At 32.0% G+C, this 17,635-nt stretch overlaps 1 protein-coding gene and 1 non-coding gene across 3 annotated transcripts; one reads left to right on the top strand and one right to left on the bottom strand.

Annotated features, from left to right (window-relative positions):
• Positions 1–73: 73 nt before the first annotated feature.
• LOC125850499 (U11/U12 small nuclear ribonucleoprotein 59 kDa protein) lies at positions 74–7,626 on the top strand. Of its 2 annotated transcripts, XM_049530360.1 has the most exons (10): positions 74–160; positions 240–397; positions 2,815–3,160; positions 3,299–3,382; positions 3,696–3,761; positions 4,254–4,326; positions 4,944–5,326; positions 5,499–5,539; positions 7,204–7,293; positions 7,376–7,626. In XM_049530360.1, the coding sequence occupies exons 1-9, from the start codon at positions 155–157 to the stop codon at positions 7,280–7,282; spliced, it is 1,236 nt and encodes a 411-aa protein (XP_049386317.1). In that variant the 5' UTR covers positions 74–154; the 3' UTR covers positions 7,283–7,293; positions 7,376–7,626. The 2 variants fall into 2 exon arrangements, with proteins under 2 accessions (XP_049386317.1, XP_049386308.1); XM_049530351.1 differs by having other exon boundaries at positions 7,204–7,626.
• Positions 7,627–13,315: 5,689 nt separating this feature from the next.
• Positions 13,316–13,466, bottom strand: LOC125854071 (small nucleolar RNA snoR145). Its single transcript, XR_007445362.1, has one exon. It is a non-coding gene; the product is annotated as a small nucleolar RNA snoR145 (small nucleolar RNA).
• Between the last annotated feature and the right edge of the window lie 4,169 nt (positions 13,467–17,635).

The following is a 17,635-nucleotide window of genomic DNA, read 5'->3' on the forward strand; positions in this document are numbered from 1 at the left end:
ATATTGATAAACTAGTTAATTATCCATTTGTTATCTTCGTCCTTTTTATATTTTTAGACACCAAAATATAGAAGGCGCCCATCAAAGAACCAATTTTTGCTACCTGAAATCATCGATTCACATCTGCTAGGGTTTAACACTTCCTCAGTTGAAGATGCAGGTATTTGAATTTAGTTACACTGTGTGTTCAATTTTCTAACATTTTCAGCTGATTTCAATTTCTTGGAATCAATTATTAGTACCCAATGAATCAACCGGGGCCACCACCATTCGGACGACCGTTACCTCCGCCACTACCGGCTTTTCCACCGGCGTCAAGTGCTTTCTGGAATAGCTCCACCAATGTGGTTGATCACCTCAAAAACTTACACGACACCGTGAATCTGGCGACAGCTTTGTAAGTAACAGAAAGCTTAAAACTTTGAATGATGAAACACTATTATATACATTATTGAATGTGAATTTGTATGTGTTGCTCTATAGATCTTTCTGGGTTTTGAGTAGTCAGAAGGAGCTGGAAATGACCAGAAATAGAGAAGTTGTCATTTATGTTTGGAATAGATTTAAAAGGAAATAGTGTTACATAAAACATAAATGAGGGAGTAACAACAACAACATACCTAGTGCAATCCTGCGAGTGGAGTTTGGGGAGGGTAGGATGTATCCAATAGAGGGAGTAATAAAGGTAAAAAGTAAGGTGACAGTTCGGAAATGGTGCTAAAACTTTGATCTAGAAGCACCTATTATTTGCATTGGTTGAATGCAAATTTGATACCACCAGGGTGGCGGGAAGATAGTAAAGGTCCTCCCTCTACTCTTAACCAAAGTCTCAGAGTTTGAGCACAATGTGTTACCCTCTTGTCTTATTCGGGTGTCCCTTATAAATAGGTATAGTCACGTCAATGGATTTTTTATATGGAGGATGCTTAAAGGAGGGGGAAAAGAATGCAACTTGATAGACTTGGTCATGTTAATTAGGGTGGAAGATAAAGAAAGAAAGTCTGGGGAAGGTTCGGATGATGGGGCTAAAGTTTGATTCAGAAACACAACGATGTATTTAGCAGGCAAAAAATCTCGAAAAGCTCGACAGAATGAGAAGGAATTTTCTATGTGAAGGCAACAACAAGGATCATAAGTTTCACTTGGTTAAATGGGCAAAAGTGACACAACCTAAATCTCAGGGGGGTTTGGGTATCAAAGATCTTGCAGCTCACAATAAAAGCATGATGATGAAATGGTTATGGAGGTACGGAACTGAAAACATTGGATTGTGGAAAGAGGTGATCAAAGCTAAACATGGTGAGCTTACTCACTGGTCCACAAAAGTCTCAGCAGATGCATATGGAGTTGGTCTATGGAAAAGCATCAGTAAACTTTGGCCAGATTTTGCTGGGAACGTCACATTTAGAGTTGACAATGGATCTCACATCAAATTTTGGAAGGACATATGGTTGGGAGACACAACTCTGGGTGAGGAATTTCCAAGTTTGCACCTCATTGCAGCTGAACCAAATTCTACTGTAGCATCCAACAGATCAGACGACATTTGGGACCTAAGGTTTAGGAGAAACCTAAATGACTGGGAACTTAATTACGTATCTGGTTTCTTTGCCGAATTGCAGCCTTGCTCCTTTTCACCCCAAGTGCCTGATAGATTGAAATGGGGTAACTCAAGAAAAGGTCACTACACAGTCAAGGAAGGGTATCACAGCTTATGCTCAAGGAACTCAATGATTGACAAATGGCCATGGAAGCATATATGGAAGACAAAATTACCTACCAAAGTGATCTGTTTCAATTGGACTGCACTACATAACTCATGCCTCACACAGGATAATCTCTCCAAAAGGAAATTTCAGCTTGCTAACCGATGCTATTTCTGCCACAAGCACACAGAAAGTGTCAACCACTTACCCTTCGGGGTGGCCCAGTGGTTTGAGCTTGGGACTTCCATGTTGGAGGTCTCAAGTTTGAAACCCCTTGCCAGCGAAAGCAAGGGGTTTGCCTTCTAGGTCGAGCTCGTCGCACCAGACTTGCTTAGTGCGGGTTACCTCTCCTATGTGGTTAGCGAGCTATTGCATAGGAACGGGGGTTCTACCCTGTGCGCACCCAAATGGTAGCGGCTGCGGGTGTCCCTTGTCATCAAAAAAAAGAAAAAGAAAGTGTCAACCACTTGCTACTGCACTGCCCAGCTGCCTCAGACCTCTGGAATATGTTTTGTTGCTTTTTTGCTCTTTCCTGGGTCATGCCTTTCTCTGCTAGGGATGCTCTTGAAAGTTGGAGTTCACGGGAAGTTGACAAAGCCATCAAGAATATGTCGATGATGATCCCTGGTGCTATCTTTTGGTGTTTATGGACAGAGAGGAACAAAAGATGTTTTGATGGAATTTCAACTTCTAGAAATCTTTTGCGAGGTAGATGTCTAGTTAGCCTTTTTAGTTGGTCCAAATTGACCCCTGTAAATAATTTAGAACTCTTCTTAGATTTTGTTAGCTCTATAGCTTAGAAAGAGGCTACAAATCCTCTTTTGTGAGCTTAACTGATCTATCCTTGTAAAGCTTGCATCTTCTTGATGCCTTGAAATGAATCTACTTCATCAAAAAAAAAAAAATTAGCAGGCAAAAAAGAGATGGAATTTTTTAGCTAGGGTGAAAGATTAAAATATCTGAAAGGGGTTCAGAAAATGGTGCTCGTAACAACTTTATTGTGTAACTAAAGCTTAGAACTTCAAATCAGTAGTATATGCATTATTGCATATGAATATGATAGTTTATGTGCTCTTGTTTATCTTTTGGGTTTTTGAAATTTGTGCAGGAAGAAGGAGTTGGAAATGTTAATTACGTTGAAAAACAAGAAAGAAAATTCTGAGGAGGGTTCAGAAAATGGGGCTAGTGCAGGCTCTGTTGATAGTTGTGTGAAGTTTATGGAGCATTCTAGGATCAATATGGAAAGCCAAGAATCATTGTCGTTGGAAGCGGCTAATGCTTTAATGTCAAAATTGAGAGCTCAGTTGGAACCTTTTAGAGTTATCACAGATGAGATGGCCCCATGGGAGGAAAAATCTGCAACTGTTGGATTAGCAAATAAAATGCACAAGTACAAAAGGAACAAACTTTGGCGAAAGAGGAAGAGGAAACACATTGCAGAAAAGCTAGCAAAGGTGCTATTAAACCCATTTTATACAGCATTCCCTTTTTTTCATGTCTTCTATATTTTTGGAATTTTAATCTCTAAGGTGTTTGTGACTTTGTGTTATCCGTTTTAGCATTCTGATTTCTGATGTCACACTTATCATTAGGAGCGAGAGCAATATGACCAAATTGATATGGAAGCTGATGAATGGAGGGCCAGAGAGATAGCCAAGGATATTGCAAAACGCAAGGTATTAATACTGACACTGCATAGTATTAACTGCTATGAAATACTGGTTTAGAATTTCCATCCTGTTATAGAAAAAGTAGAGGTGGCCCTCTGTGTTGGCTTGTACTGCCTGGGTATGAACACTTGTGAAAACTTCTCAATCATTTGCCCAAAAACATTAAAGGAAAAAGAAATGGAGAATGAGAACAATAAATAGCCAGATTGAATGTTCTTAGACAACAAATGTATCCCTTAGATTTTTGACATGTCTATTGTTTACCTTCATCTATTCTTTTTTCTTCTGTATTGCTCAGTAACTTATGGTGTATCCGCAGGTTGAAAAGATGAAAGAAATAGCAAAGCTAAAGGCAAAAGAGGAGAAAAGGAGACTAGAATCTGAGGTGAGAATGATGGTTGCTTATTCATGCAACTGGACATGACTGTTGAAGTTCCCAAAGCTTTTCCACAACCAATGTAGCAATTTCTTAAGGATTTTAGAAACTTCTGAGAGTTTTGACATGGTGTGGCACCATATTTATCATCCAGTTCAGTGTTTCATGTGGTTGAGTTTTGCTCCTGCTCCTCTTCCAGTAAACAAATTCTGCCAGATATAACCCTTGGAGACAGATATATATAGAAAGTGTGCAGTGAGGGTACTTGTAAATCATTAGGTAACCTAGCTCGACCCAAGCAATGCCCAAAAGTCCCATACCTTTCTTGGTCGGACCAACCTAACCGTCACTCCCAAAAAGAAAAAAAAGTTCCTTTTCAATACCACAAGATATGGGAGGTTGGTTTATGGTTTATTTGAGATGACAACCAAGTAATATAATATTGTATGCCCTTTATTTCTGGGTATAATGATGTTGAGTCACTTCTATTTTTGCTTTCAGCTTGAGCTGGCATTGATAGTAGAGAAATTGCAAGAATTACGTTCCATCAGGGTTCAGAAATTGAAGAAGCAAGGTAAATATCCTAATGATGTTGATATGTCTTTGTGTTTCCTTTAGTTTATCTAACTTGTTTGATCCTTTTCCTTTTGAATTTATTATTTTTACTCTGTTTCTAGTGGGACACTTATATTTGTGGTTGAAATCTGCACCGAAGTAAAAGCATGCAGTGTTCTGCATGGATTGTTGAAACAGTTTGTAATGAATGAGTATTTTTTTATTCGTTAACTATAAGATGCTCAATAGGAAAATGAATTTGGTGAAAGAATCAGTAGTTTCCCTTGGGGTTGTAATTTCTTTCTTAATGCTGCGACTGTGTGTGTATCATTTGGCAGCTTCCTCTTTTTGCTTCATGAGTTCCGTGGAAAATTTAACCCAAATATGAAGTTAATGTGTCTTCAGTATGTAACTAATTTTATATGCTGATCTTTTAGCATCGATACTCAGAGAATGAGTGTTACTGCTGTTTTTCTATAAACCTGTAAACATTTGGCTTTACAGGATGACAGGGTAGAAACCCTTGTGAAAGATACTTTCACTGTCTTTTACCCTCAGTCTTGTCTATCCCCTTTGGCCCCAGAGACATGCCTTCTTCAGTCTTAATTTCTAAACATCTTGTTTATCCTTGAATAGGTCACTTTCTCCCTGAGGAGGATGACAAGTTTCTAGAAAAAGTAAGAGCTGCAGTTGAGGAAGAAGAGCGACAGGCAAAGGCAGCAGCTGATACAGCTGCTGCTAAGGATGCAATTGCAACTGCTGAGGTATCCAGGAAAACAATTCAAAGTCAAAGACCAGAGCCTGGTGACCTGCATGCTAATACTGATGACGATAAAATAAATCCAGACCAAATGACTGTGGATAAAGATAAATCAGGTCCTACACCTGTCAATGAGTTGGAAAAAGTTGGATCTAAAGTGCTAGGCTCAGCCAGCTTACACGATTCTGTGGCAAATCTACCAATGGAATTTTATCACTATTACTATGGCAGTAATCATGATTTGGGAACGCTTATAGAGGTGAATTTGGCTATTGTCTTGTTAATTCTTTACTCTGCAGTAGATTTGCATTTCTCTATCATTGTGATTGAAGGCCCATTCTGTTCTTTCTATGTTAATTATGAGTTGTTTTTGCAAGAAGAAATGTCAAAGTTGATTATGCTTGACATGAAACCTTTTCTTTCTTCTATAGGTAAGAAGAACATGGGATGCATACATCAGACCTGGAGGAAGGTAAATATATCTTGCTAAATCCTGCTAGTATCCCTTTTTTGACTTTTTGTTTAGTCCACAAAAGCAAAAGTTGCATTAGTCATTTCCTTATCCACCAAGGTTTTCACTAACACAGAAAGAACAAGCAGCAGACGTAAGAGGAAAAAAGGTTGAAAAGGAACATCTCATGACTGCATTTGTTGGTCAGATGGACATCTAGCGTAGCTTCATTCATTAATAGTCATTATTCTCTCGATGCTTACATCAATCAGTCCTTAACTCCTTATCAAAAAAAAAATATCAATCACTTTTTTAACACTGTTAGGGGTCGCTTGGTACAGTGTATAAGAATAATGTTGAATATAGTATATTAGTAATCCTTGCATTAGTAGTGCTTGCATTACTAATGCTTGTATTAGTTGTGCTTGCATTATTTCTTATACATTGTTTGGTTTAATGTATTAAAAATAACAAACCTTGCATAATTTTTATTTTAAAATGTTTGTTTACAAAAATGCCCTCCACACTTTTTAGTTTTGCATACTTTCTATGCAACAAGGTTCTTTTGCTTAAACATTGCAATAAAGTTCTTTGTTAAAATGTCGCTAGCTCTTCTTCTTTTTTTTCCCAAAATAAAATTAAATATTTGTTAGTATTTTGAATTCTAAACTTATTTGCTTATCAAGGGACGAGATATTAATTAAGAACTTGGAGTATTTTCGTGTTTAGCTCCAGGGTCATAAGAAAAAACATATTGATCTCAAGAGGAAGAATGTATGATCAATGATGCCTAATGATTAGGGGATTAATATTAAAAATTGAAAGGAATACGAAGTTGAGTGCTGATAATTCAGAGTAATTGGGTTCAATAATTGTTAGGTAACAACTGAGAGAGAAAAGGAGTAAAATATTTTAAAAGGGCTTTGAGGGTAGTTTTGTCATAGTTAATCTAATGCAAGTGTTAAAATCCTTTGTATTACTAATACCTAGAAATTCATGGTATTAGTAATACACACCACAATACACAATAGAGTGTATAATTATACATAGCATGAAAAAGTATACCAAACAAAGTACTATTAATACATAGAACTAATGGATGCATTAATTTTGCTAATACACTCTACCAAACGACCCATTAATATTCTTGCCTAGATATTATACCCTTATTACCACCACACTAGTTTTAAGATTTTGGCAGTTCACTTAAGCATGTGATTTAACATTTTTAACTCACTGCCACTAAGAGAAAAATAATGAGGTTGGAAGATCATATCAAAGAATCATTTCAATGTCATTATCAAAGTATAATTAGGATTTGTTCTTGGAATCGGCTGTGGTAATAGAATCCAATCGTGCAGTAATCCCACTGAAGGTCCAGCTTGATACAACTAGTTGTGATTGGCTCGCTGCTTTTGAATTGTTGAAAGTATGCCCTTTTGCAAACAAAATATGAAGTCATTTCTATTCGACCGCTGATAAAGAAATGTCCTTGCTATTTACACTTTAGTGTCTTCTGCGCGAACTATGTTCTCCTTTTAATCATTATTCTCTTTGGAGTCACTTTCTTTAAACCAACAAAATGTAATTCTTTCCAATTTCTCATGACAAGTTATGTCTGCATATGCCAAATAACAGGTATATCTAACACCCACCCACCCCTTAATCTTTGTGTGTTGATGCAGCCGAATACCTGGGCACTGGGTCCAGCCACCACCTCCAGCAGATGCGATATGGGCATCCTATCTGGCGAAGCCTAAATGACATTTTTATAGGTGGTTTCCTAGTGCCTAAGCATCGCCTTTGCAGATTGTCTCGTTTGCTGGCTATCCTACTAAATGATTCGTGATCTTTCAGCATTGCGCCTTTGATGCTTGTGGAGGACATCAAGACACGGACAAAAAGGTTTGTGCCTAATTTTTCTCTCTCCCCCCTGATCAACAGAACTCCAAGGCAAACATGAAGGACTGACTTTGTCTGAAACAAGGTTAATTTAAGTGCAATACTGTCCAAGGAAGACATTGATCATTGCTAGGAGAGCAGGCATGCCATTTATGGACTTCCCAAGGGGATCAAATAGCAGGAGCTGATATTGCCATAGTAGCTACTAGCTACCATATTGATGAATTATTGCCTCGCAAGTCTTACACTCATCAATAGCAGGCTTTTGTTAATGTGTATCGCACCCATTGGGGGTGAAGCTAGATATAAGGGGGTTCAAATAAATTTCCTTCGTCAAAAAAGTATATATTATGCAAATAGGGTCAGAATGAATTTATTTGGTTATATACAAACAGTTGAATCCCTTTGACCCAAGTACAAACTTTAGGGTCCTTTGGTAGGATAGGATGTATAAGAATAACACTACATAAAAGTGTAATAGTAATGCTTGTATTAATTTATATAGATTATTTTTTATGCATTGTTTTATTTTGGTATATTAAAAATAGAACGCATTGTATAGTAAATATTTATTTATAAAGATACCTTCCACAATTATGTATGATGGAAAATATGTAAAAAAAAAAGAAGGGTTTTGAGGGACTTTGGGGTTTGTCTTTAATCATGCTAATGCATGCATTAAAACCGCTTGCATTACTATTATCATGAATTTTCATATATTAGTAAAACACACTTCAATACATAGTGTATAATTAATGTAAGCATCAGTTATACATACGTTGAAAAAATGTACTCCCTCTATCCAATAATAGTTATATACTATTGATTTGACATACACCTTTAGAAACAATAAATAATAGGGCTAGTATTACTATATTACCCTTTGAATATATTAAATTGAATGCTTTGAAAAATATATTAGATATTGAATAGTATTAATACCAAGGGTAAATTATCTCTTGATTTTCCAAATTGGAAAAGTATTGTTGGACAACTAATTTTAGTATAGTGAACAAGCAAAGATGAACTGAGGGAGTACCAAACAAGGTACTACTAATACACAAAACTAATGCATGCATTGTTTTTTTAAATACGATACCAAATGACTCTTAATAAATTGCTTTAGCTCATAAGCTCAAATCTAAACTGTGGAATTTTAATATATATTTTTTAATCCTGTAGTATATATTTCTGGCTCTGGAGCTTTGACATTGATACCCATTTTTAACTATATGTGATATTAGCAGAGCAAATTTGTACATGTTCAACTTCAGTTGATAAGTAATTGTGGGAAGAATTATAGATCTTGTTAATATACTTGGGGGTCGTTTGATGTGCATACTTGTTATGTTGATATTAAAGAAATTGTTTACGATAAATAATAATCAAACTATTGTTATATAATGAAATAATAAAAGGGATTGATATGCAGAATATTATTATTGCATGAAGTACTTATTTAGAGGCATTTGTCTATAAATAGTTTAATATTTGTCTATACATTATATTTGCATAAAATAAGTACAAGAGTTATTATTTATGCAAGAAACATTTTTAATTTTTTCTTTCAGTACAAAATAAGTACGAGTGTCATTATATACTTGTACAAGTTATGTTGGGATTAGTTATGCTCGATAAGTTATACTGGTATAATTATGCTGAGATTAGTTTTTATTGCTTTGTTTAGTTTGTCATATTCAAACTTATATTCATTGCATAATTTTTAAGAATAAGTTATTTATTTACAAAAAATACCATCCACCTTATTTAGTTTTTCTTTTTACATTTTCTTTGCAAGCTTTAGTTATTCATTCTTAAAAATAAAATTTTCATTTTATTTTAGCTTAAATATATTTGTGCATGCATTTCCATGATTGTGCCGTATGTTTTTAAAACTAAACTTTCATCTTGTTTAACTTAAAAATAAAACGTCCTTCTTATCTAGCTTAAAAATAAAATGTCCATCTTATTTAGTTTAAAAATAAAATTTTCATCTTATTTAGCTTAAAAATAAAATTTTCTTCTTATTTAGTTTAAAAATAAAACTCCCATCTTATTTAGCTTAAAAATAAAACTTCCATTTTAAGTTTATTAAAGTAAAAGAAATATTATTATTAAAGTTATCTACATTTTAATTGTTATATAAAAATATAATTTTTAAGTGAGTAATAAACTATTTAACAAAAAATATGTAATTTAGTAGTGCAGTGAGCATTTTAAGAGAAATCAAAATATAAATAAACATAAGAATTAGATAAATAAATTCAAATTATAATATGTTCATAAATAAAAATTGTATTTTTAAAATATAATTTTTTTAATAGAAAAATATATTATGATAAAAACAACAAATAATTAAGATAGTGAATGTTATTATAAATGTTGTTAAGAATTGTATTAATATACATGAGTGTAAAAGTGGTGTATAAAAGAATGTTTAAGAGGGGATGTTTTTGTTATTTTACCTATATTATCTCAGGATAAGTTATCCTGAGATTACTATTTCACCCCAGTGAGTATTAACTTATCTCAAGACTAATTGTTAATCCTCGAATAAGTTATCCCAACTTTTGCAACCAAACAACGAATTAAAAGCCATTCAAAAATTAATCCGAAATTAACTCATTTTATCCATCACACCAAACGATCGCTAATTTTTTAATATACAATATACATTAGTTGTGCATCGATGTAGCACATAAACGTACGATCAAAACTCCCGTTGAAGAAAACTAATCTTGGGTGACAAAAATAAAATCATGTAGTAAATCAACAGATCCAATCAGATACTCCTATTATTTTTCACGTAATTTTGCTTTTGAATAAATTATTTTGCAATTAATATTTATAGTATTTATTTTACATGTCACCAAATCTATAATCCAGTAAATAGTCTTTGTTTAAAAAAAAAAATTCCAGTAAACATGGGTAACTCTTATCAATTCGGTTTGGCCCCAACATGATGCAAGCAATGTGTTTGAAAGACATTTTATTGATGACACTATTTTTCAATTTAAATTTTAGCTTTGGCCATTATTTTATAGGTTTTTGAAATGTCAGTATTTTAGTATTTAATAGGATTTTTTTGTCATATTTTTAATATTTATTAAAATTGTCAATATTTAAATTTGTTATATATGATTATATGTTTTTTTTTAATTTGAAAGAATACACCTATTTAATAACAGAATAGAGATAATATATTTAAAAAGGAATATATCACTTGAATTTCTCATCAGCTACAATTTCAAAGAGAAAACAATGTGGTTCTACTTTCATTGTTTCTTAAATTTCCAGTATCGAATTTTCTCCCCATTGTTTCTCAAATGTCATTTGGATTTTTTTTCTATGTGGAAATAAAATATTGAAATAATCGAATAAAATTTCGTTGACAAATAACTTTGGAATGAAAATTTAAACTTGAACTTCAAAGATAATCGGTGAAATATAAATTCAATCATGTACACGTTAACTGCTGAATCATTAATTTGTTTGAAAGTTTTGACATGATTTTTTAAAAAAAATTCTAGGTAATTATAATTTGTTTGGATGACGAGGCAGAGTTTTACAAAATACACAAATGAATACGAGTTCGGATTTAGATTTGGTCAACAAAAAATTGGGAAAAAGAAAACATAGTAGACGAAGAAGAAAGAGAGAGTGAAGAAAGTTAAAAAAATTGTATTCATATTAATTTTTGTTTGTCAATTGTTTTTCTTTGGAAAAATTAACTAACTAGTCAAAATCTCTAACATAATTATTAAAAACATCTACACTTTAAAATAAGGGAAAATTGTATATAATAGCAAACTATTAATTCAAATTAAATGTTATAAATATAGTTTGATTTAATTGTACCTCATACCAAATGTTGTTATTTCACCTCTCTCCTAGCGAATCTCGCTCGCCACTCTCGTTCTCTCCCTCGCCTCTCTCGTTTTTTATACAAATGCAAGTGTATAAAGTGCGTTTGTGTTTGTATAAAGCGAGAGAAAATTGTATATATACATATATTTTCGTTCCCCTCTCTCCCCTCTCCCAGATCTCGCTCGTAACTCTCCCAGATTTCGCTCTCTCACTCGCCTCTCTCACTTTATACAAAAAACGCAAATTGTATAAAATGCGTTTGTGTTTGTATAAAGCGAGAGAAAATTGTATATATACATATATTTTCGATCCCCTCTCTCCCCTCTCCCAGATCTCGCTCTTTCACTCGCCTCTCCCACTTTATACAAAAACGCAAATGTATAAAATGTGTGAAAATTGTATATATACATATATTTTCGTTTCCTTCTCTCCCATCTCCCATATCTCGCTCGCCACTCTCTCAGATCTCACTCGCTCACTCGCCTCTCTCACTTTATCTAATTAATCTTTTTGTATATGTATACCAAAACAAATTATACAACTATTTTTTTTTTCTATGTATAGCGAATTATACATATATATATTTGTTATGGAGCGCAATTATGCAAACTTTGTTATAACATACAAATATGAATTTTGTGTTTACTATATGTGAAAATTGCTCTTAAAATAATTATTAAAAATGTTAATATTTTAGCAAACAAAGTGTATCACAATTTATCTCACATTAAGCCACTTTTCAACCATCACGTTCTTTTTCATATTTATCTTTCTCTCATCTAATTTCCTCTTTCAATTGTTCTTCAATTTTTAATTTCTCACTCATCAATAAGTGCCGTTTTTTTCTTCAAAGATTGAGAAAAATATCCCAAAAAATATTCACAACAATCTAACTGATTGAGATACGTATCTTTTGTGATTTTTTTATCAATCTTGTATTTGTTTAAATCTTTCAAAATATTTGTTTGTTTAGTTACTTAATAAATTCTTCAATTTCAATTAGAGTTTTAGATAAGAAAAACATCAAAGATTCCAATCTATGTATTACTCAAAGACTAGTCCAAATATTTCTAGAAAATTGATGATTAAATGAAATACTTCTTATAATCTTCTTTGAGTCCTCCCCTTAGAGAGGAATATTTGAAATTTTCCTTATCCAAAACCCTAAATAAAATTAGAGAATTTACTAAACAACTAAATAAACAAATATTTTTAAAGATTTAAATAAATATAAAATCAATAAAAAAAATCTAAAATCGCAAAATGATACTACCTGAATCAATGAGATTGTTGTGAACATTTTTTAAGACATTTTTCAAATTTCTAGGGAAAAAATCGAAAGTTTTTGATTAAAGAGAAATTAAATATCAAAGAACATAGAACTAGACGAGAAAAAAATTGAGATATATTAGAAATTAATTTAACATGCACATTATTTACTAAATATTGACATTTTTAATAATTATTTTTAAATGTAGATATTTTTAATAATTATATTTTCATTTTGAGATGAATAAAATTAAAAAAATATAAAAATTTAAAAAATTAAAACTTATAAGGATCGACTTATATCATTTATGAATATGTAAAGTGTATTGTTTCATGTCACTTGCTTCAATTTGTTTAAAAGAAACTAAAACAATAACAAAAGTACTTCAATTTACTTACAGACTTGATGACTTTGATTTTTGAAATTGATGAGTTAACCATTGTTATCAGAAAATGATAGATTTCAAACTTAATAATCAGCATCCTTCATTCATTAGAAATATCAAATATCTCTTAGCTAATTCACAATTTGTTTTAGAGTCTGCTATCATGACATTAGATAGCTATGATTTTTGTTCGTGATATTACTGTCTGGAAGAAACTGTTGCGAAGTGGTTTATTTATATAAATAAATGAATTACATGTTGATAAATGCAGTATTTGATTCGAACCACTGCGCAGGACATAATAGACACCGAAGGAGTGGAACTTCAAAAGCAAGTGTGCAAATGAAAAGTAGAAAATAGAGATAAAGGAAGTACAAATTTAGCCAAGGGTTCAAGAAGCACCAAAATGGAAAATTCGGAGCTTCCTACGATTCGGCAAATGTTTAATCTGCGAAGGTATTGTTTTTAGTGTTAGAGAGGTCTCGTTCAAGAGTTTTTACCCTCTCCGCTGGGTACCTTCGCTTTCATCTACTACTTTTAAATAAAAAATCAAATGTCAGAAATCAGATCCGATTATGAAGCAGTCCGAACCAGAATGATTCAGGCTCGGAGATCTGGATTCAGAAATCGATATCCGAAAGCAAACTTGGCCGAATGCGCATTGTGTTATGGCGCTTCGTCCATAGGACCTTCGATGAATAACAAAACTCAGCAATCAAATTACTCCAAATAAAAAAAGATATCAAAGTAATTTTTTTTACTGAAACTATGAATAGCTGTTTAATCAAACTAAACAAAATAGAAGATCTGCTCAGTGAATACGAACCATGGAAGATAGAACCTCATCTTGCGGAGATGAAAAACATCACCGCAATCCGATAATTTCTTCGTTTCTCTTCATAGCAGCAGCAAGATATTCAAGTAAGTACAAACAAAAGTACCTATAGCTATTGAAAATACAGGGCGGCCACTGTTAATACTGCCGGCTAAGGCCCGGCCGCCAACTTAACCCTAGGGTTTTGACGCTTCTACGATGATGAGAATTGTTACGGGTACCTCGCGCTTTATATAAAGCCGTGCTGCGTTGCCACTTGCCACTAACCCTGTAAATGTGAAGAATATTCAATTTGACCCATGAGGTTTTCTTTACTCTTAATGGGAAGGCCTCTTTTAACTTCTTAAGTTTACAAGAGCCCTTTGCTTGTTTGTTTGAAATTATCAACAAACGACTATAAATAAAAATTATAAATTGCAATAAAAGAAGTGTTAGAATGATAGAAATGTTCATCTTTAGCACAAGTTATATCACAATGTACTATCAAGTTGACTAAAATATCTACCTTGTATGAGCATAGTTATGAAAATTATATATCCATGTCAAGGTTAGATGCATATTTTAATTGTTATTTCGTTTATTTTAACTACTGTGATAGAATTTAATTAGATATGAAATTAAAGTATATGGGAAAATTTAGCCATGTTTCAAAATTACTAAAAATAAATAGATTTTTAAATAGAAGATTACACTTTTATGATTTTTTGTTAAATAAGTGAGATCCAACGTATAGATGAAATATTGATAGTGTAATGTTTCATATAGATTGGAATAAAATAATACTAGTAGTTTTTAATGTTGTATACATATTGACATGGACGGACCCATGCCGACGGGGTGTCAAGCGACACCCTTTCGTCGAAAAATTACATTATATATATATATATATGATTATCGACACCTCTTGACACATACTTCAATTCAACCCATGGGCTAATCAGATAGATTTGGAAGTCTGGATTAGGAAGTGGCGGGCTCGGTACGGTTCGCTAAAAGGATTTAGTTTAGTGATTAAGGTGTTGTGAAAATTCTTTGAGATCATGTGTTCTAGTCCTACTAGCCTCATAGTCCTAACTATTTGGATACAATGATTTTGTGATCAAGCTTTAAATATAAATGATGTTGTTATTGACAAGTAAAGTGTTGGGTTCGAAAGGTGATTAAGGCGTCATGCGGAAGTTTATAATTTGCAAATCATATGGTTGACAAATCAGACGATAAATAAAATCATGCTAAAGATATATTATTAATATGGTTTGGTCAAGCGACCTATATATCGAAAACAAATATTAAAAAAACATAAATATGTTTAGGAGTAAATCTCCCTATAAACAAGACTCTTTAAACTACTACACTGTGGATTTTATTGTGTTTTTAGTGTGAGAATAGGGGTCTTCTATTTATAGAATTACATACGTTCCTCTAAGGAAAGAATAAATCAAATATGGAAGAATATTATATTTTCCTTTCAGGAAAAGTTAAAACATTTATAGTAATACTTTTACTTTTCTTTAAAGAAAAAATAAACTTCAAATAAAGTAAGAAAATCAGGGCAAAGCCTTAACATAAAGAACTCAAAATAAAAATGATATTGTTATTGACAAATGACAAGTAAAAATTATATTGTTATTGACAAGTAAAGTTAGCTCTAGTGGCCACCTTCAAACCTAACTAATAGATTAAAAGTTCAAGTCAAACTGAATAATAAGTAAATTAATTCGTTTGATAAGCTAGGAAAAAAAAGGATAATTCAAACTTATATTACATATTTATATTTTATAGTTTGTTTACAACATAATATGTTGATACTTGATAACTTTATTAGAGTGTTTGAGTAATTAAATTTTGCTTTTGTTCAAAATTAACAAGATTGGATATTTTTCATTTTGCTATGTACGGCTTACACTTTTAAATTTTCAGTACAACCATATTTTTTATAATAGGAAAAAGTAAGCCTATATTATGTAGTATGTATAACACACTTTTTAAAAACGTTGACATTGTTAGTGATGGAGGAGGAGCATTGACAATGTTAGTGATGGAGAAGGAAATGCTAGTGACCGGAGAAGAATGGAAGGGGTAGCGAATGAGTTGACATGTCATATGATGTACATCTTATTAAAATATTATTGACATATGAAATTTGATTAGTAAAAAAATAACCTTGACAATTTTTTCTATAAAAAATGTAGCAAAACAAAAACATATGAATGAAAAATATTAATAAGACAATTTATTGGCTAGATGAACTTTTACCTAATAATAAGTATTCAAATCCCTAATTATTTTTGGGTAAACTACATATATTCCACTACTTTACATCTCAATTACTAGGAATCCCGTTAGTTTTCAATATTATTTCCTATACCACTTTTTATTCCTAAGATACATGGGTAATAATTCTTAAGATACATGACTCTATTAAAATTTAAAGGAGGGATACATGTTTTAAAAGTTAGGATACACGTTCCTTAATTAATTTGAATTAATCGTGGGAGATAATCCCTTTAATTGAAGGAGTAAGTTATGGGAGATATAACAACCATAACGTAATTCATGGCTCCATTTCATCATCAACGATTTATATATCAAATTATTTTCTGAACTTCTTCATCTTCTTAAGATTCTTTTCAACCTTTAAATTTTTAATTTTTTTTTATTATGGCGAATATCACAGTATTGTTGAGGCATTCCGGTTCAAGGGTATCTGAAATTGAATATGAACACATAATTTTGAGAGATAATGCAAACTACAACAATCTACTAATCATATATGCTACCCAAATTCGAGATACATAATATTTTTACGAGATACACAACATAAAATCTGTAGACATTTTTCTCATGTATATGCACTACATTATTTTCAGGTCGTTTAGTTGTTCGAGATACACTATAAAATTACGGCTAATTTATTTTCATATTGCAAGATACATGTATCCGTCGAATTTTAAAACCGAGATACATATTTTATTTGTTTATATTAATTAGTTGTAATTGATTTCCATAATTAGAGGAGTATCATTACTCGGGAGATACATGTATCCATAGGTTTTAAAAGTCGAGATACACGATTTGTCACTTTGAATTAAAGGGGTGTAACTTATTTCCTTAATTAAAGGATTAATTGATAAATAATTAACAACCATTTACAGGATCCTTGCGTATCTAACAATTTTATAAATCATTATAATTTTATAATTATAAACTTATCTTCTTCATCAATTCCTTCATTTGTATCTTAAAGGTTCGAATTTTTCGGCATTGAGATACATGTATCATTACTCGCGAGATACATGTATCCATCGATTTTACAAGTGGAGATACACAATTTATTACTTTGAATTAAAGGGGTGTAAATAATCTCCTTATTTAAAGAATTAATCGATGAATAATTAACAATCCAAATGGATTTACAGAATCTTTGCAAATTAACTCTAACAAGTTTTTCTAAAATAACGAAATCATAAACCATAGTCATTTTTTAATTGTAGTAATGGTGGGATACGCGAGATATCTGTTTTGGGATTGGGGAGGGAAACGGCTGAAAAGAATAAAGAGAAATTAATTTCAATTGTTAGTGTCCTACTAATTGAGGAAATGTAATTTTAAGATAATTATACATTATCATTTTTAAAGGGATTGTGTATCTGATTTTATTTTTTAAAAATATGGTATATTTTTAAAAAAGTGATATTCTATATAATATTTTTGAAATAGAGATAAAATATGTATATGTGGTAGCTAAGTATGTCTAGATAGATAGTTTCCCTTATAATATCCCCTTTTCATCACCCAATTAAATAAAAAAAAGAAAAGGAGGGAATAAAAACCTTTGAAAAAAGAAACTGCGGGTTT

Source organism: Solanum stenotomum, chromosome 1, assembly GCF_019186545.1.
Source record: "Solanum stenotomum isolate F172 chromosome 1, ASM1918654v1, whole genome shotgun sequence".
NCBI classification, from domain to species: domain Eukaryota; kingdom Viridiplantae; phylum Streptophyta; class Magnoliopsida; order Solanales; family Solanaceae; genus Solanum; species Solanum stenotomum.

Excerpts from the sequence above, each read along its gene's own strand:
- LOC125850499 (XM_049530351.1), top strand. Across the intron at positions 5,327-5,498 it reads ATTTGGGAACGCTTATAGAG|GTAAGAAGAACATGGGATGC; the intron begins GTGAATTTGGCT and ends TTTCTTCTATAG. Across the intron at positions 5,540-7,203 it reads TACATCAGACCTGGAGGAAG|CCGAATACCTGGGCACTGGG; the intron begins GTAAATATATCT and ends GTGTTGATGCAG.